General features: G+C 34.7%; 2 protein-coding genes across 3 annotated transcripts; both read left to right on the top strand.

The window, feature by feature from the left end:
* Window positions 1-62: 62 nt before the first annotated feature.
* Window positions 63-16409, top strand: LOC127833444 (uncharacterized). Of its 2 annotated transcripts, none has more exons than XM_052358713.1 (3): window positions 63-210; window positions 13309-13420; window positions 13665-16409. In XM_052358713.1, exons 2-3 carry the CDS (start codon window positions 13315-13317, stop codon window positions 14483-14485), a joined length of 927 nt encoding a protein of 308 aa, XP_052214673.1. In that variant the 5' UTR covers window positions 63-210; window positions 13309-13314; the 3' UTR covers window positions 14486-16409. The 2 variants fall into 2 exon arrangements, with proteins under 2 accessions (XP_052214673.1, XP_052214674.1); XM_052358714.1 differs by lacking the exon at window positions 63-210 and adding an exon at window positions 11900-12056.
* Window positions 16410-18611: 2202 nt separating this feature from the next.
* On the top strand, window positions 18612-19511 carry LOC127833446 (uncharacterized). The gene is made up of 2 exons (XM_052358715.1): window positions 18612-18771; window positions 19017-19511. Exons 1-2 carry the CDS (start codon window positions 18758-18760, stop codon window positions 19375-19377), a joined length of 375 nt encoding a protein of 124 aa, XP_052214675.1. The 5' UTR covers window positions 18612-18757; the 3' UTR covers window positions 19378-19511.
* Window positions 19512-20469: the final 958 nt, after the last annotated feature.

Here is a 20469-nt window from a genome sequence, read left to right as displayed (position 1 = left end):
CAATCTCTCGGAAATAGCCGATATTTTACGAATAGCTGGCCGGCACTCTTCGATATATTCCGTATTGCATAAGGTCACGTTAATAGACATGCGTTGGTTTTGCTTTGTAAACATTACTCTTCAGATATTTCGCAATTTACTGGGCGCGTTCTATTTAAACTAAGCGTTTGTATGTTCTCGTGTTAGTTCAGTGGGAGTAAGACGCAACAAGTAAGTCTTCATTGTTTTCTGTCTAGCTTCTATTCTTTCAATCTGTATCTAGCCTATATTTTTAGTTTGATCACAGGATCCGCCGCTGGGAATCCCGTATTTTTTATATGCTATATCATGTTTGTATGTTTTTATTTCTATTAGGGTAAATCCGTGAAAAGTCGGACAAAACTCTATATCCCAAAGGGGTGATGGACGTTTCGTGCCACTACCAGTTCGTGCCACTGATATTTGTGTAGGAGGGCATTGGATGTCTGACTGACTAATGGGATTGTTTACCCTCGGGACTTCGGTTATATGCCATTGCCCGAGCACACTGCTTAACATAGAACTCTGCATAAAAAAGCCGAAAACGGCCATAAAATGGACAGCCCGATTTTACTGGGCTGTACCATTGATATAAAAAGAAAACTTTGCAGTGTTGGTGCGGTGCCTTAATAAAAATCTATTAGTTTAAAAATATCTAACCTTTATAAGAAGCGTTAAAAAGACGTTTCGTCCCACTGATAATATATAGACGGATAGGTGTGAATAATACCGTATAGGTGTGAATCATGACAGGAAACTTTCGCACCTTTGATTGTAACATCTGTTCAATGGTAAAACAACATTGTTTTATTTCAAGATTGTTTAAGAGTCAATATAAATGCTTCATATAATACATTAACAATACATAACATAAATATATTCAAACATTTTCATTTAATTGACATTAACCATATCAAAAGAGAATGCATACATACATTTTAACAATATCTAGATTGATTACATAAATATAAAAACATTTGCAATAAATTGACATTAACATTATCAGAAGTGAATTTTTTTTTTTTACAAAAAAATTACATCGTACTTCTCCCAGATCTCGAAGAGTCGCCCTTGCACTTCTTTGAAGATTTTCCGGTGTACCCGAGTAAGGGCGTGCTCCGACACTAGGCGGATTGTCAGATCCACTGTTTCTGCCTCACGGCGCAACAGGGGGACAAGCACGTAAAACCCTAGGTCGGGACGCCCTGATCTACCGTTGATTCTGCGATGCCAACCTGAAAAAAAAGAAATATGTTGTGAATTATGATGTATATTAGTTTTTATATAATAATATTTAAATTATAACTATCCAATGAATAAATGACATATTAGTTTTTATAAGATAATATTTAAATTATAACTATCAATAAAAAAATACCTTCAACGTCGTTGTTGGTTCGTACCAGGTTGACATCTTCTGTCGTAACCATCTCTTTTAGGACGTCCTCCACTATACTGGCCGCAGGTTCGAATACGTTCTTCTTTGAACGAACTTCTGCACGGGCCTTTACTTGCTTTGGCAGACCAGGATTCGCGGGATGACTGTGCCCACCCAACGACGCCGTGAAGTAGTCACCGAACTGTTTGACGTTGGCAAAGCACTTTGTCGTTTTGTTTCGGACACTGCATGTTCAGTACGTGCGCCCTCCATCACTCCGCTACAAACAAACAAACACATTATTAATGATTATTGATATGAAAAATTGATTCTGCTATTGCTATTATTATTCTCAATTATAATAGGAAAACGAGTTATATTGTTATTCTCATTAATTACTAATTATTAACAAAAAATTATAGTTGCTTATTTTTACATAACTTGGCCATACATGCCATACTTTTTTAGGTCCAAAGCGGGACATTCCATAAAAACTTGTCGGGACATTTGACCCAAAAGCGGGACACCTAAAACGATATTATCATTCCACCTTTACTGTAGTCAGTATAGTACTAACAAATACTGGTGATACTTTTATTCAAGACATAAAACATCTGATATGAAGCATGGAATCATAAACATAACAATAACAGTTTTATAAAATAAGACAATAGCAAACAACGAGGATAATATTCATCTTTTTAGAGTACAAAATCTAGAACATTACGACAACAATACTCATTATATTAATTGCAATGGCAAACATTAACGCAAGGGAGGCTATCCAGTACACTGAAAGTACTGGTTACAGTAAACTATCTACCGAACAGTTACATCAGTTACACACGGAATGCGCGGCCGTACACATTTCAGAGGTAGGTTTTTGGTGGAAGCAAACTGTCTTTGTGTTCATTTTAACTCTCAACAACGCCTCAACCGTATTTACACCAACAAAAACAAAAGGACAAAAGAAGTCTATGGATGCTTTACTCGAATTATTTTTCTCTAATGTTAATAATCATATTTTGTTTTCTTCTTATATACACAGATTAAACTGAATTGTGAATTGTCAGGCGCTGTATTGGGGTAGTGTCAAACTGTCATGAATAACAACACGTTGTTTATATTACAATAACACAAGACAAGATGGGTACCACTTTTACTGTTTGTTGCGATGTTTTTTTAAGCATGTATCCATGCGCAGTTACTTGTCAATTGTCGCGGCTTAATTGGAGTAGGGTCAAACTGTCATGCATAGCACCTCGTGGTTTTTAGCTTAATTGGAGTAGGGTCAAACTGTCATGCATAGCACCTCGTTGTTTTACAATTACACCCAATTACACTAGACAGGATGGGTATCACTTATTGGACTGTTTGTTGCGATTTTGGTATATTGCACATTCGGATTATCCCGCTAGTTATGAACTAAACATTAAATGTAAAAGACTCATTAATGACGTAGAGTTAATTTTACAAAACAATTGTTTTGTAAACCGTTTCAAACAAATACAAAAATAAACACATTTTCAACATTTATTTCATTATAATACAACTATCGATAGCAATAAGCGACCATTATCTTGAAGACCACCATGGTGTGAATGCCTGATGAAATCAATAATTAGCCGATAAATCGCTGATAAGGCGTCATAAACAACACTGGTACACACGATAAGTAGAATCGGATTGTTAATTGGGGGCAATAAAGGGATTAGCGGGGGTAAGTGTTAGCGAAACAGAGCTTGAATTGCGAATTTTATTGGGAACCTATAGACCTTACATCGTTTTTTACGAATGTCGGGACAAATCGCCTCATATCGGGACGGCGGGACAAAGGGCCCAAAAGCGGGACTGTCCCGCCGAGATCGGGACGTATGGCATGTATGAACTTGGCGGTGTATGAGTGACCATCACTGCTGATCAGCATCTTTCCTCCTCTTTTGGTGCCACCAGTCACAACTTCATACGTTACGGGTCCGTCCTCTGGTATGACCGTATCCAGAGGACGTTCCCTTAATGAAACGTCGAGCGGGACGTTCGGTTGATTGATCTCCCGATTGGTTACGTTGAAGGTCCTATCTTCTACTTCATCTGAGTCCATCGATAGGTCTGACAATACAGAAATGTCATTTGTAGCCTCTGGTACTTCTGGCGTAACATCCATAGGGATCTCCACTATCTCCGGTACCTCTGACGTTACATCTACAGGGAATTCACCGAACAACACACGTATTATATACTGTGTGTTCAACTGACTTTATTTACTCTTTCAGTGAATTACACAGTTTCTATAATAATTAAAGCGGTGAGTTGTTTACTAATTGGTTACTAATTTGCCATTAAAGACCCGTGCCGGTAAATTAAAGGCCCGAGTCGGTAATTAATTGTTTGCTAATTATGTAAAGACACATACCGCTAATTGAAAGTTTGTGAGTCGATAGTAAAGAATAAGCTTTTCCTAAAAGAAAAAGACCAACTTCATTTTAAATTGTATTATTGTTCATTCATGTAATATATTAATATTTATGTATATAATACATACAATTGAAGCATAGAAAATAACAGCATTTCATGTTTTATATTCAATTAAACATAATGAACTATGCACAAATGTTTTTATACTAACAATAAATAATTTTATTCTATTATTACAAGCACATACACATGATTCATAAAAAATAACAACACTATGTTTTTTATGTCTCCCACTATAGTAGTGGGGGACATATTGTTTTTGCCCTGTCTGTTGGTCTGTCTGTTTGCGCCAACTTTAACATTTTGCAATAACTTTTGCTATATTGAAGATAGCAACTTCATATTTGGCATGCATGTGTATCTCATGAAGCTGCACATTTTGAGTGGTGAAAGGTCAAGGTCATCCTTCAAGGTCAGAGGTCAAATATATGTGGCCAAAATCGCTAATTTTATGAATACTTTTGCAATATTGATGATAGCAACTTGATATTTGGCATGCATGTGTATCTCATGGAGCTGCACATTTTGAGTGGTGAAAGGTCAAGGTCATCCTTCAAGGTCAGAGGTCAAATAAATGTGGCCCTAATCGCTTATTTTATGAATACTTTTGCAATATTGAAGATAGCAACTTAATATTTGGCATGCATGTGCATGTCATGGAGCTGCACATTTTGAGTGGTGAAAGGTCAAGGTCATCCTTCAAGGTCAGAGATCAAATATATGTGGCCCAAATCGCTTATTTTATGAATACTTTTGCAATATTGAAGATAGCCACTTGATATTTGGCATGCATGTGTATCTCATGGAGCTGCACATTTTGAGTGGTGAAAGGTCAAGGTCAAGGTCATCCTTCACAATGTCAAGGTCATCCTACAAGGTCAAACATCATATAGGGGGACATTGTGTTTCACAAACACATCTTGTTTATTTATTGCATATAATAAACTATTTACAAATATTTGTATACTAACGATAAATCATTTTATTTTTTTGTTATTTATAATTATAATTGTCAACATTGTTGTAATTTTCTACATTTATATACACCCCAATATCATTCACACCTACATGGCATTATTCACACCTATCCGCCTATGTATTATCAGTGGGACGAAACGTCTACCCCTTTTCAACACAAATATCAGTGGCACGAACTGGTAGTGGCACGAAACGTCCATAAACCTCCAAAAGTTATTGTATCATTATATAGAATATACGACGAGTCATGTTGGGGATTACCCCCACTTATAAAGTGAAATGAGCGTAGTTTCGAATATTTGTGACATCGATGATGTTATGTAAAAACACCGCGATATGCATAATGAAAATGTTGCTTGATGCGAATCGCCATGACTCGGAGAGAGTAGTCGAAACTCGGACACACTGTAGCTGAATCTCGGACAGTTATTTTTGTGTAGTATGGAATGAGTGATGTATTGGACGTCATCATTGATGACGTTCAATCGAACGAATGATAAAGGGGGCTAAGTTTCATTAAGTTGGTGCATATAGTCGCGATTTGGGCGCCTTGAAAACGGGTCGGTTAATTTTGCTGAAATTTGACATGTATATGGACAAGAATGCGATCTACCTGTTGGCGTAGGCGTTATACCTGGGAAAAATCTAGTTTTTGATGAAATCACGAAAAAATTTCGCAAGTTTTACATAACCGGATTTACAAAATGCGTTATGTGGATATACCGATACCCTACCGAAATATCCGAAATCAAACTTTCATAAAAACAATGTTTCATTAGTTATTTCAGTGTATTTCGCAACAATCTATATTAAAATACGCAGTTTTTCGATAAATAATCAATATTAATGGGGATTTCGTGGGATCTCGGGGATTCCTGGGGATTTTGGTAATTGCGGGAAAGTCGGTATTTTTTCACACACGTCAAAATGGCCGACTTCGACAGAAAGAACGCTTAAAAGTATTTACAAAATAACATCATCACAAACGATGTAAAGTGAACGCTACTTATCCGTTTTGTAGATCAGTATACGATCAATTGGAAAACACTAGCATTTGACATAAAAAAACGCCAGTGGATATGGAAATCTTCATCGTTGGAAATAGCAGACGGCGTCGACCAATGGCTGTCAATACAAGTTCGAAAAGAACGCGAGAAAGTATTAACAAAATAACATAGATGATGTAAAGTGAACGCTAATTCGCTGTTTTGTAGATAAGTATACGATCTATTGAAAAACCATAACATTTGACACAAAAACACCCGTGGATATGGAAATCTTCAGCGTAACGAAATAGCAGACATCGCACGGCGTCTCATCTGGGTCTACGCTGTTTGCCAAGGCCGATAATATAATGAATGGAAATGCACAAACTCAGTAACTGGCAAGCACATATGCATTAGTAGGTTGTTTCGTGATTATTCAGAAACGACTACATAATTCTTTTGGTTCAGCCAGTGCAACTTAACAGAAATAAGTATAAAACGTTTCTACATCTGACAACAATGTGCCAACTTAATACAAGGTAAGTTGTTTACATTATTTAAAATATTGCAAGCTTACAGTACTCAACAATAAACAGCTGGTACAATGTAATATCATCGTTTTAATTTTAATAAGCCCTTGGTTAATTACCCTTTTTAATGTTATGGATCAATGCATCTCTAACACCTTCAATTGACTTGTTCATGAAAAATATACACCCTCAGTGCATGTTATCCCATACACCATCAATCACTTACGAAGGCTCGATTGGTCATTCTCGGCTCGGGTACTACTTACCGGTACATGTACCCCGGGTACTCTTAACTTTACTTACATGTTCCCTGGGTACGGTAAATAAACTTAAACATACCCGCAAATATTAGATTGTATCCGAGTTGTATATCCGCCAAAAATCCGATGTCGTTAAACATGCTACCGATAACGTAAAACAATATTGTTAACCTTAAACAACCTTCTCTTTTAAAAAATCTGCATCAACATGCTTTTTAGTTTGAGTGTTGAGAGGACGTCGTAGGAATAAGCAAGTAATCAAGAATACGTCTCTGTTTCTGCTTTTATTTCCTTCATGTATAATGATGATAAGGATTGACGACTAACATTGACGACAATGATCACAAGCATTTACGACTAACACTGACGACAAGCATTGTTAAATTAACGATTTAATTTGAATAATAAGATTATAGTACAACAGATATGCTTTTCAAAGTATAATATAATAGCATACACTCATTAGAATAAGAGGTTTCATAAATAACATATGAAACATTTTCAATCAATATCGAAATATCTTATTCAATATTTATTATACAGCATGAATTAATTGTTAAAACATAATACCGAATATGGTGTTCCCCATTTAACGGACCTTGCAAACCAAAAAATGTTTCTTTAAAAAAAATCTATGATGGTAAAAAGTGAGCGTGCGATGTCGCGGAAAATATTATACTTGACGACGTCATACAATGACGCGACTTTAAACAATTTAAGATTTAAAATTAAATCACATCATTGATTTTAACAATGAGTTTTGATAATATAAATGCCATTGAACAGAAAATTGACATAAATGTAAACATAATTAATTTTTACAAAATACCCGACAACAACCGATTTAGTGTTTAAATTCCCAGGTACGTTTTAGTATATTTACCGTACCCAAGGTACGAGCCTTACTAACTGTATTATTATTATATCTCACCGACTACAAGGTACCTTTACCTTGTTGTGTTTATCAACCTGGAATTTATGTAAAGTCCGGCTTTCTTTACTTTTTTTTTTCATTCATTTGATTACGCAATTGTTGACGTACCTCGTGGAAAATTATTTGAATCTTTGGATTTTAATGGCGACAAGCTGGAAGTGTCAATTTATTTTAAAAACGAATCTAAGATTTTAAGTATTGTGTGTTTTTCATGCATAATTCAGTGTTTTCCAGAAAATTGAGTACCAGTTATATGGCCGGCAACTATGCAGTAAAAGAAAAGCATTTATGACATTTACTTGATATATTTGGGAAAAGAAGCAGTCATGTAAATGTAAGAGTAAATGTAACCGGCAGAATCGCTGGCTGCCGGTATTTAAAGAGAACACTGATAATAGTAAACTAAATCTCTACGACACGATTACAGCGTTGTAAAATTGTGTTTTGGGTGATAATGGTTAGTAATTCATACAAATGTTATTAAAAAATATTGTGCTTTAAAATTAATTTTGAGAATGGGATGGAAGAACAGAAAATGAAGAGCATACAGGGATGGAAATAAGTGGTTTCCCATGAGCCCGGGGCAAGTAGATTTTGGCCTGGGCAACTCAATTTCAAAAGTTGGTAAACTTGTTTTTTTTTTAATCTTAAAACAATTCAGTGCAATAAAAATTGAAAAACAATTGATCACCATGGATCAATACTAGTTAAATAACATTCATTATATAGGAATAGGACATGATTCAATTCAGGCTCATAATAATACATCATGCATTGAACATGTGTATTGTCAGCAAATGTATATAATTATCTATTATTTTATTAAAAAAATATAATAATATTCACATGTTCATATTTCTGGGCTCGTTATTCTTTATCTGGGCAACCAAAATACTAAAGATGGTTGCCCACAATAGTAAAAAGTTAGTTTCAATCCCTGGCATATCATTGTAACTTTATTGTTTAACTGCATTGCATTAAAATTGTGATTGAGGTAAGCTTGTTGTTTATAGTATATTTACTTTTGAGCTCGACTATTATATATGAAATATATATATAGTGTAGCTATCCTACTCACCCCGGCGTAGGTGCGCGCATTGGAATGTTTGCGTACCACCTCGAATATATTTCCTATGTCCATTGACATATTGCTTTCATTCATGTATTTTGCTTCTTAACCAACATGACCCCAATGTATAAACAAAAGCAGATAACTGTATCAAGCATTTTGTAACAATTATGGCCTTTTTTTCACTAAGAATAAGCATATAATTGATAAATCTATTTTAAAGTTTGCGTACCACCTTTAAATTGCCACAACTTTTTTATTATGCTCTCCCCAAATTTTTTAAGGGGGGAGCATATAGTCGCCGCTTCGTCTGTCCGTCCATGCACAATTTTTGTCCGGACTATTTCTCAGCAACTAATGACTGGAATTCAATTTAACTTAATGGGAAGCTTCACTACCAAGAGGAGACATGCATATTATCAGCCGGTTCTGGTCAGATGATTTTTCACAGAGTTACAATGTATGGCCCTATGAAATTTTCCATTAACTGTACATATAACGCGATCTACCTGTTGGCGTATTCGCTATTACTGGGAAAAATCTAGTTTTTGATTAAATCACGAAAAAGTGGTGTTTTTTATTGCACAATCGCTATAAACATGTGGCTTGGCCGGAAGTACATGTAGCCTTAATAGCAACCCCAAGACAATTCACCCCCAGGAGACAATTGACGGGCTAGACAATTCAAATTAGATTTTTCATACCCCAATTTTTCGATTTTCGTAATCATTTTTGTCGTACCCAAATGTTTTTCGTACCCAAATTTTACGTACCCAATTTTTTTCGTACCCCTTTTTTTTCGTGCCCAATTTTTTTCGTACCCATTTTTTTCGTACCTAAATTTTTGTTCGTACCAAATTTTTTCCGTAACAATTTTTTTTTTTTCGTACCCATTTTTTTCGTACCCAAATGTTTTTTGTTCCTAATTGTTTTCGTACCCAATTTTTTTTTCGTACCCATTTTTTTCGTACCAAAAAGTTTTTCGTACCCAAATTTGTTCGTACCCATTTTTTTTTCGTACCAATCTTTTTCGTACCCAAATTTGTTCGTACCCAATTTTTTTTTCATACCCATTTTTTTCGTACCCAAATAAAAAAATCGTACCCATTTTTTTAGTACCCAATTTTGTTTCGTACCCAAATTTTTATTTGTACACATTTTTTTCGTACCCAAATAGTTTTCGTACCCTATTTTTTTTTGTTTCCTTTATTTTTTTGTACTCTAATTTGTTTTCGTAACCAAATTAGTTTTTTTTCCTGCCCATATTATGTTCGTACCCATTATTTCTTCGTACACAAATTTGTTCGTACCCAAGTTTTTTCGTACCCATATGTCGTACTCAAATTTTTTTCGTACACAAATTTGTTCGTACCTAATTTTTTATTCGTACCCATTTTTTTCGTACCCAAATAGTTTTTCGTACCTTTATTTTGTTTGTACCCTTTTTTTTCGTACTCAAATTTGTTTTCGTACCCAAATTATTTTTTTTTCGTACCCACTGCCCACATATTTTTTCGTACCCAAATTTTTGTCGAAATAATCGGCTTTCAATTTGATTTGATCTCCCCACTCATTCCATCCCGCGAAACCCTTAAGGTGTCGCAACTCTAGTAAAATCTGGGACTGTAGATCAGTAATTGAACCAAACTTCATACGTTTATTTTATTTTTTACAATAATATTGCAATATACTTAACAAACTCAAAAGCAGTGTCCATTCTAGTCCTCGCAATTCGCTCATTTTTTTCAAAGATCGAGCACTTCATAGTTTTGTTAAGCGTTGAATCTGATAACAAATTACGCATCCCAAATTGTTGACAGAAACACCGATACGTGTTAGGCAAATTAAAATTAGTCCAGCAGTTTACATGAAGAGCCGCATTAAAAAGTAAAGCACTCGTAAAATACTGCTTCATTCAAATTAATTCATTTTCCCCGCTTCCGCGCCATAGCTGAAAGCCAAATGTGAAAAGCACTGGTGATGACGACGATCATGAATGATCAGTAAAACCACGTTTTTGATCATCTAAATGAAAAAAAAATATTGCGAATAAGTGTTCACCAAAATGTGCGCACTTTAAATAAAGCTATCAATTACGTAGCTTTTCCTGAGGGTGCAACCTCCTCCCTTTGAATACTGCCTTAGTTTGCTGCGTTTGATGCTGTCTAAGAAAAAATGATTATTTTAATGATTTTAAAGCTTTGCGTATAAAAATAGTATTTGGCTACTTCAGACTGTGTACGACCTTAACCCCTCCCAGGCTTCAACCTCATTACTGGCAATTATGTAAGATCGTACACCGTGCTTACACTGTGCGGTTCCTTACCTACTAAGATGACTTTTCGAGATAACAAAAATCGAGTTAGTGCAATAAAAATGGAATTAAAATAATAGACAAAACGGACATCTGAAAGAATGTAAGTTTAATAAATGTACATGTATTTTACAATACAACACATTTATCATGTTAATCTGCAAAGCGCACAAGCACGCCATGCGTGCGGGCGGGACGGTGTGTATTTCGAAGTTTATTAGGTCTCTTCGCACAACTACCTAATCAGATTTTAGACTCACAAAAGTTTGGACAAAATTTGAATTATATATGCAATTTTTAACTATTTACTGAAATATATTTAATTTTGAGGTCGTCTTGTGCAGTGGGGAAAACAGGTTACCACCAACCTAACTCATATGCACCAGGAGTGGAGTGGGTATCGAACCTGGATCGCCTGAGTGATAAGCGAGTGTTCTAACCAATGCGATAGCCGGGCAGCCGGTGTTGATTTCATTATAAAGTTTAGGAAATGTACAGGCTTATTGCTGTATTTAGATTTATAGTCAATAACTAGCCCTGATTTTTGTGTGTGTTTGACTTTGTTATTTCCATGGCATTAGATTCTACTTCTACTACTACTACTACTACCAAGAATAATAATAAATTCATTTAAGTTACTTTATGTTCTGAATATGAACATAAAACTTGTGCATAAGTGAATATAAATCTAACATTATAGAGATCTGTTGAGACTCGCTTAGATCTATTTCATTTTTTTCGCATATCCGAGTTTTAACTGCAATACAAAATATGTAGTTGAATGTCAGACACTTTTAACTTCATCAAATAGACAAAAAAAAATCCGATATTCTTCATAAAACTATTAATATTATCTTCTTAAACAATAAAGCAATCAATATCTTAATGAATATACAATCATATAGCCGTTGCGTAATGACAATCACTGAACAAACCCTAGCATTCAAATTGCCCGCCTCGTAGAAACAATGTGTTCATCGTCATAAGCCTGTGTGTGCCACGTCATTGGTTTTGTGTTTATGTAAAAAATGTCAATGTACATACTGAACAAATGTATTTTTCAAAGTGAATGGCTATGTGTCACTAATTGCGTGTTACTGGGGATTTCAAGTCTGTAATTGGATGGTTTATTATGTGTTTTACTGTCAACTGTCCGACTTTTAAAGACGTCCGACTTTTCACAGATTTACCCTATATCAAATTTATTGTAGATCTACATACAGTTGTACACAAAAAAATGAGAAGCTGCACCATGTACCTACCTACCCTAATTTTTTAGGCCATGTCAGTGAAAACAAACATTATCCCCCGCCATAGGTGGATGGATATTGTTGTGGCGTAGTCCGTTCTTCCGTCCGTCCATCCGTCCGTCTTTCCATCCGTCCGTCCGGAGCCATATCTTGGAAGTGCTTTGGCGGATTTCATTGAAACTTGGTATGAGTATATATATGGATAATAGGATGATGCACGCCAAATGGCATTGTACACCATCTGATAATAACAGAGTTATGGCCCTTCGTATCTTGAATAAATGCTTTTTTTATTGTCAAATATAACAATTTTGTGTCCAGAAGCATATTGGCGGGGGATATCAATTCAACGAATTTGCTTGTTTTTTTAGGCCTTAAATGTATTTATACAATATTGAAGGATTGGAATACGAAATTAATATTAATTCTGACATGTTTCCTATAGATGATCCAAAAGTCTTAGCCATATGGTCCACACATATTCAAATACTAAGTATGTTGTCATTATTGTAATGACATCAACTTTAATATTGTATTAAATGTATTAATACAATATTGAAGGAGTGGAATAAGAAATGAATATTAATTCAGACATGTTCCATATGGTCAGCAAACCTGGGCCGTATAGTCTGCTTATCTGGGCCGTATATTCTGGGCTGTATGGTTCTTGGTCTGCATAGTCCCTAATTCCTTTCTGATAAAGTATTATATTATTCAGTTTAATCTCACAATTTTATAATTTTTACTGCTTCATGCTTTTTTGAGCTGAACATTCTGTTAATGAAAGCATGGTCTAAAGAATAAATATTGATTACCCTCTAACAGGCTTCTCATCATATTCGGAATTCAACATGAACCCGTTACGCAGGGAAAAAATTTAAACTCTTTATTTTTATACTTAACAGCTTTATTACCAAACATATGAGAGTCAAAACATCAAAAGTAAATGCTGGGACAGAATTTATAAAAAAATATACTTTTCAGTTAGGAATAAATCCGAAAAACAGCCATAAAATTAGCAAAAAAGCCTTGTCTGGTCATCCATCCATAATGGCTGATTTATGCAGAAAGCCAAGTAAGGTATGTAAGAAACTTACTCTAAAGTTTGTGTTTCAGATCAAGATGTCAGGCCACAGTGGGGCAAAAATTGCATTGATAATTATAGGCTTCTTGATCTACTGCATCACAGTGGTGCTTAATTACTTGTCAACAGGTGATATTATTCCAGGTAAATGTGAATATGGGTGAAAAATGTTCAAAGAATTTCCGTAAGTCCACAACAATTCAGTGCAATCGACAATTTTGTTACTTGAAACATTTTGTTCATTTGCTAAAATTACAAGTCTTAAATACCCGGTAGTACATGTTTTGATAGTGCCATACTTATAGTGCATGTAATTAAATATCTTAAATTGTTTCCACAGAAAAGGCCAAACTATAATTGCATTACTATTTTAATTTTCTCTTTGCAGGGTTATTTAGAAACAGGACAGGGGATATAGCTGATGCCTTCTATGTTAGCGCCACACCAGCTGGCTGGACCTTTGCCGTCATCTGGGCCACAATCTACTTTTGGAACCTGGCCTGGTTTATTTATGCGCTAACCACCGTCTGCAGACGCGATGACAATGGTCACTACATCTACCAACTGAATATTCTTTCACCCTTGTTCTTCATATCATTTATCATCAACAATTGTGCAGTTGTAGCCTGGCTGTTCTTATGGGACCGTCAGTATTTGAACTGGGCTCTTCTCGTTATTGCCTTCACCCCCCTGACTCTGTACATTTCCCTATTCATATCGTTCAGACGGCTGTATGGGAAACTGAATTATTTGTCAAAAGCTGGTGCTGTGAAAGACATATGGCTTACACGAATTTTCGTGCACAACGGTTTGGCCTTCTTTGCAACATGGGTTTCGATCGCTACCCTGTTGAATTTTGCGATTGTTCTGACATATTACTGGTCGGTTGAAATGCAGGTGTCTGTGAGCATTGCTCTTGGAATTCTCAGCTTTCTAATCATTACTTGGTTTTTACTGGATACATTTGCGATTGACAAGTTTGTTCGCTACACTGTTACCCCATATATTGTTGTTGTTGTTGCTTTGGTGGGCTCGGTTCAGAAGAACTTTGACCTTGAAGATAACTACAGAAATTCAATATTTCTTGTGGTTCTGTTAGCTGTGGCTGGTGTACTGTTGCTTCTGAAGCTGGTAATCATGTTCGTTCGGGCATGCAGAATACCCATCAATGGTAATGCAGGGGATGATCTTAAAGGAACATTGGCCTAAATCTTATCATGGTTTAGTGAAAGGTCTCATGCAGAATAATATGATTTGCGCACATCGGCTTCACAATTTTTAGCATAAAAGTTGTCAATGTTCATTCTCTTAGTAGCAATACTGTGATTTAACTTTGCATTTTTGTTTTTTTAACAATACTTAAGGTTTTTCATGAAGAACATTATGTAATTTGTTCATTTTCATTAATTCTTAAAGTAGTTATGTTTGTGTTTTGGCTAGCTGAGTTACCATGCAAATTGAGTTTTTCTTTCCTTTATTTCTACAGATCTAGTTTATGTATTTTTGATAAAATCTATCATATCGCATATTTCATGTATTATATGATTTTTGTATAAATGAAAAGAATGTCTGATCTGTGATACTGTGATATCATTGTATAAGCTACACAAATGGTTTATAATTATTACCTAGTAAGTTTATTTTTATGTGTGAAAAAAGAAAAGACAATACCGGTATTTAATAGTTTTGCCATACATGTATTACATGTTTTTATGTTAAAGTGGTTCTATACCAAAGGGTCTAGTTGTAAATAATAAAATGCAAGCTATTCATTTACATTGGATAAATATGTTTCTTTAATATTAACATAATATTTTATATTTGTATTAAAAAACAGTTTTGAATTTCAATAGAGGGGCATCTGTAACAAAGATACATCATAAAATTTTTGTTATGTTCTGTGTCTCCATTATCTGGTATTAGGATATACATGTACATAACTGAGATAAAGTTTGTTTTATTTGTTTGTTTTTTCACTCTATTTTGTCTCCATTTTCATTGACAAAATATTGTTTGACTTATTGTTATTTATCGACAGGTGCTTTTACAATTTTGATCATTATTCACTTCATTGTGTTTATGGTAGAAAAAGATTTAGAAGATGGTTAATATCTATGTCAGTTGTTATATTTTACCGCTCGATTACAAACACTTCTTTTATTTGGGGGAACTTGATAAAAAAATAATTTAGTTCTTATAATGTGTCAGTAGGTTCATTTAAAGTTGTATTTAGATAGATAGATTTATTTCAGTATATAAAATACATATGGCATGGTACACAACATAATTAAAATTTCTACATATCATGAAATACAAATGCTAAAAAGCAATTTGAAATTCATCATTTCGTAAAAAATACATAATTATTGCTTCTTTTTATATCATTTGGTAAAAAGGTATTATTGTTGCATCAAATGTCATGTACTCGTATACCCAGGATAGCACAAAAAAGGGAAATTATATGAACTTTTCAGTCTTCTAAGTTTATTCATGGAAATTGTATGCATTGTTATGTTCCTTTTTAAATGTTATATATTACTCACCTCATTATGATGAATTGTATTTGAATGCTTGGAATGTTTCTGTTTCAGATATATTACTTAATTGTTCACAGTTTTAGTTGTTATTTTGATATGCATGAAATGGATGGCAACAGACACTGCAAAGATGTGAACGCAATCCCTGCAAGGAATTCACAATTATGCAAAAGCCAATCAATATGCAGAGAATTAGCTAGGAGTATTAGATACAAATCACAATTTATAGGTTAAAACAATAAAAGTAAAATTATTCAAATTTTAAAAGAATGAAGTTGTCTATATCAATACAAAAACATTAATGTTTTTTTTAAGACATTGGTTTTTCTGAGGCCATCATGCTAAAATGTATTACAGTATATATAGAACAAGTTAAATATGTGTTTCTTGACTCCCCATATCGAATGCTGGTTGGGTTATTTGGGTGTATAATTTTCTTTAGATCTTCGCATTAAATCCATATTTGTTAGTGCCTTACTTTTTTGAAGTCTTGTGTGATTGTTGCCTTAATTTAGATCTCTTTATTGTTCAGATTCCATGTTTACGTTTTAATGGCATTGTTCTGTAACTGGGCATTTTGATTGTGTATGATATTATAACAAGGTACCTTCCATATTTGTTTACCTCATTTAGTCTTCTGATCTGATAACAATTATGAGTGTTTTTGTAAACATGTTTATTTAGCATTAAATGTATTCATGTATATAACCAGCGTTTCTTTTATTTGTTCTATTTAGTATATTATGCTGAACATAATCTAATGAGTAACTAATTTAACTTTTATTGCTACACATGTGACTTTTATTTATCAAATAAGAACATGCGTAGGTCTACATAATTATCAAAGCGCTGAAGGCACTGAGTTTTTCGCTGTTGTACAACTCAACTCAGTTTTCAAAATTATGTTGTAGCCTTTTTAAACGCAAGTTTGAAATGAACACAATCCATTCAAATTTATAAAGGGTATTTCTTAAAGCACTGATCGAGATGTGTGTTTTTTTTTCAAATCATTAATAAAAAAGATTATTTAAGCTTCATTTTGGGAAAACAGGGATTAATGCATATGCATTAATTGTCTTCCCAGTACCAGAGACTCTCTTTAAACGAAAAACACCATAAAATCAGAAAGTGTCGTCCTTGATTAGCTTGTGCGCATTGCACAGGCTAATCAGTGTGCACAGGCTAATCTTATTTGGCATGCATTAAGCCCCGTTTTCCCTGAAAGCAGCCAATATGTACAGGTTTCAATGATAAACTGGCCAATATCGTCGCACATGCTGTTCAACACTAGACTGGCCAATGTCGTCTTACAAGCTGTTATACACTATTGATTACATACACACGCTGCAGTGACTGTGCACCAGTGGTAAACTACAAACAGGCAGACGCGGTGGTTATCGTTCCTAGCGTAGTAGAGCAGACGCTATCGTAGTTATCAGCAGACTGACTTAAAAAAACTCGCTCTACATTAGTTGTGAGCTATCGCATACACGATTCAATGGGACAGAACAGAAGCCGCTCCGAAAAATTTCGTCTTTGTCTTACCTCCCTTACACAATTCATATAAATAAGAAGTAACTATTTAAGTCTTGCTGTACGCTTTTATTTCCGGGTTATGAAATAAAGTATGACAAAAGGTGATTGTGGAACCGCGGCCCACGGACGCATTTCTTTTGTGGTGTTAAGGAAAGCTGTAATAATTCGGGAAATTAATCATAACTACTGCTGTAGTGGATACCATAACTACTACTGCAGTTGATATAAAACTACCCATGTAATCGATATAACTTCCCATGCAGTTAATATAACTACCCCTGCAGTAGATATCGTAACTACCAATACAGTTGCTATCATAACTATCCTGGCAATTGATATATCAACAAACCCTTCTGTTGATATCATCACTACTGCAGTTGATATAATAACTATCCCTGTCATTGATAACATAACTAACAATGAAGTTAATAACATTAATACCCTCTGTTAATATCATAACTACCTCTGCAGTTGATATCATAACTACACTTGAAGTTGATAGCATAACTATCACTGAAGTTGATTTAATAACTACCACTGAAGTTGGTATCATAACTTCCCCTTCAGTTCATATCGTAACTAATCCTGCAGTTTATATCATAAAGTTGATTTCATAACTACCCCTTATTTGATATCTTAATTAATTAATGATATCTTAATAACACTGCAGTTAATTTCATAACTAATATTTCAGTTGATTTCATAAATAACCTTGCAGTTGTTTTTATAACTAACCCTGCAGTAGATATTATTATTCATAGCTACCCCTGCCATTGACAGACATCGTTGAAGTATTTCCCTTGGCTAATTTTGCAATAGTCGTTATTTTCTTTGCAAAAACGCGACATGACCAAATGACCATGACCATGACCGATCGACATATTTAACGAATATGAATGCTGCAGAGTTTAATTTAGATCCAACGAAATAAACAAATACCGAATTGATGCAAACTATTAGGTCGTTTATCAATTATGTGATATATATGGACTATATGTGCTCATCTGGTATTCTCACATTTGACTTGCCGCTTGTTGAATAATCTTTATATTATGAATACCTGTTTCATTTTTTTTAGTTTTTATTGGCATAATTCACATTCGCCTATGCATTTTAGTTGGGCATACGTTTTTAACATTTTTATGCAGACATGAAAATTATCCAGTTTAAGATTTTGTGCAGTTGCTTGATATTTTATCTTACAAGTGAGCATTAAAACGTGGTTATCTTCATTGATTTGTTCATTACGTTTCGCAAGACGTAAGATTATGACGTCATAACGGTATATTGATTATGACGCAGATGCTTAGATACGTGGTGTGTAAACAGAAATTACACATGTACATTTTGTAATCGGCTTTGAATATTCTGCCAATTAAATATAATGATATAAAGCACAAGATTGACAATGACACCGTACAAGTAAGTTTTTGCAGCACCGCATTTTATTAAAGATTTCATTATAATTAATCAGATATATTTATTTACAAAAATGAACAACAGACCGCAACTAAAATGTAATTACTTTAGATAGTTAAATCGATTGGTCGTTTTTAGAGTAAAAACAATCATAGTCTCTAATTAACAAAAACGGCCTAGCACTTTAAACACAACACGTGTACCGCTTAATTTATATTTAGAATAATTTTGATTAATTATTACTTTAGCTACAAAACGCATCCCGAAACATCGCTGAGTCAAGGCAGCAAATACCACAAAGCCCCATGGAAACTGATGAAGGCTTCGGTGTACTACGGAGCGCACACCCTGATAGGAACCATTGAGGCGAAAGCCGTGCTTTGTCGCCTATGCAGAGACTTCGTTCGGAACATCGAAGCCAACGCATTCTGGATGTTGTTTGGCGGCCTGATTGTGCTGTTCAGTCTCTTTAACATTTTGCTGGCCGCGTCCGTTCGCCGCCTGTTTTCCACTCGAAACGGGGTCGTCTCGGCCAAAGAGAACTTGTGGTACTGCGGGAACTGCGTTGCAAAGGTCACTAGGTCCGGCGCAGTGTATGGCTACATGTAAATGTTGTTTATGTTTAGGAAAGGACAAACACACCTAAAGACTTACTAAATTTATTTCACATTTAAAAATATTTAAAATAAGACTGAATGCAAGCATTTTAATTATTTGATTGGTCTAATAAATGTCTGTATTAAGTTTTCGTCTATGTTTTTTCTTCTAAATCTAAATACAAGAGGAGTGCAGTAAACAAAGGGAAGGTGTAAGAAACAAAAGAGGAGATATTTTTATTATTGAAATCCTCTTTTTCTATCTCGTTCCCACGACATACTAACTCGAGGGAACGACTACCGGTAACTAACTCATGGGAACGAGTAAACTATGTCGTGAGAACGAGATAGAAGAATCAGGATGGCAAAACTAAATAAAAGAGGAGTGCAATGAAACAAGAGTGGCGCATTAAATTAAGGAGTGCTGTATATTGATCATGGGTAAAAGTGTATATATACGAGTTAGCTAGGTCGTTCCATCGAGATAGCTTAAATTCTATCTTCTTATGTTTAATGCACCCTCCTTTATTTACGGTTCCCTCGACTAAGTAAGTCGTTCCCACGAAAAAGCTAACTCATTCACACGAGTTACCAAGTTGTTCTATCGATATAGGAAAAAGAGGAGTGCAATTTAAAAAAAAAGAGGAGTTTGTATAGGACATCCGCCTTTCAGTAATAAAGGCAGTATCTACAGTCGTTGGGATTTATTGTAGATCTGTTGACACACATGATTATTTACAGCAATACACAGTATTTTTACAAGTGAAGTGTTACTACAGCTCACAAGTATGGGTCAAGTATTCTCGTCTTCAAATTTGGGGTCGTGTAAAGAACGCCCTAAAGGAAAATATCAACTAGTCTATATTAACAAAATAGTTGTGAAAAATCAATTTTCTATTTCGGTCGAGTTATTATTCTGGAGATTGTTTTCCGCAACGTTCATGCCCCAGTTAAGAGACTCAATTGTTTGACCAAGACTCATAAAGATATGGAAATATTTGTGGACCACCCTCAAGCCTGTAGAGTTACCAATTTGACCATATAATAACAGCGGAATATGCGGGACAATTTTAAAATCGGTCGACATATTTTGGAACATACGACT

The sequence above is a fragment of the Dreissena polymorpha genome, chromosome 6, assembly GCF_020536995.1.
Source record: "Dreissena polymorpha isolate Duluth1 chromosome 6, UMN_Dpol_1.0, whole genome shotgun sequence".
Lineage (NCBI taxonomy): Eukaryota > Metazoa > Mollusca > Bivalvia > Myida > Dreissenidae > Dreissena > Dreissena polymorpha.
The sequence above is the reverse complement of the archived record's forward strand: the minus strand, read 5'-3'. Positions and strand labels throughout refer to the sequence as shown.

What these genes read in the sequence shown, in the direction of transcription:
- LOC127833444 (XM_052358713.1), top strand. Translation starts at nt 13,315, where the DNA reads ATGTCAGGCCACAGTGGGGCAAAAATTGCATTGATAATTATAGGCTTC. An exon ending in AACAGGTGATATTATTCCAG is followed by an intron (nt 13,421 to 13,664) that starts GTAAATGTGAAT and finishes TTCTCTTTGCAG; the next exon opens with GGTTATTTAGAAACAGGACA.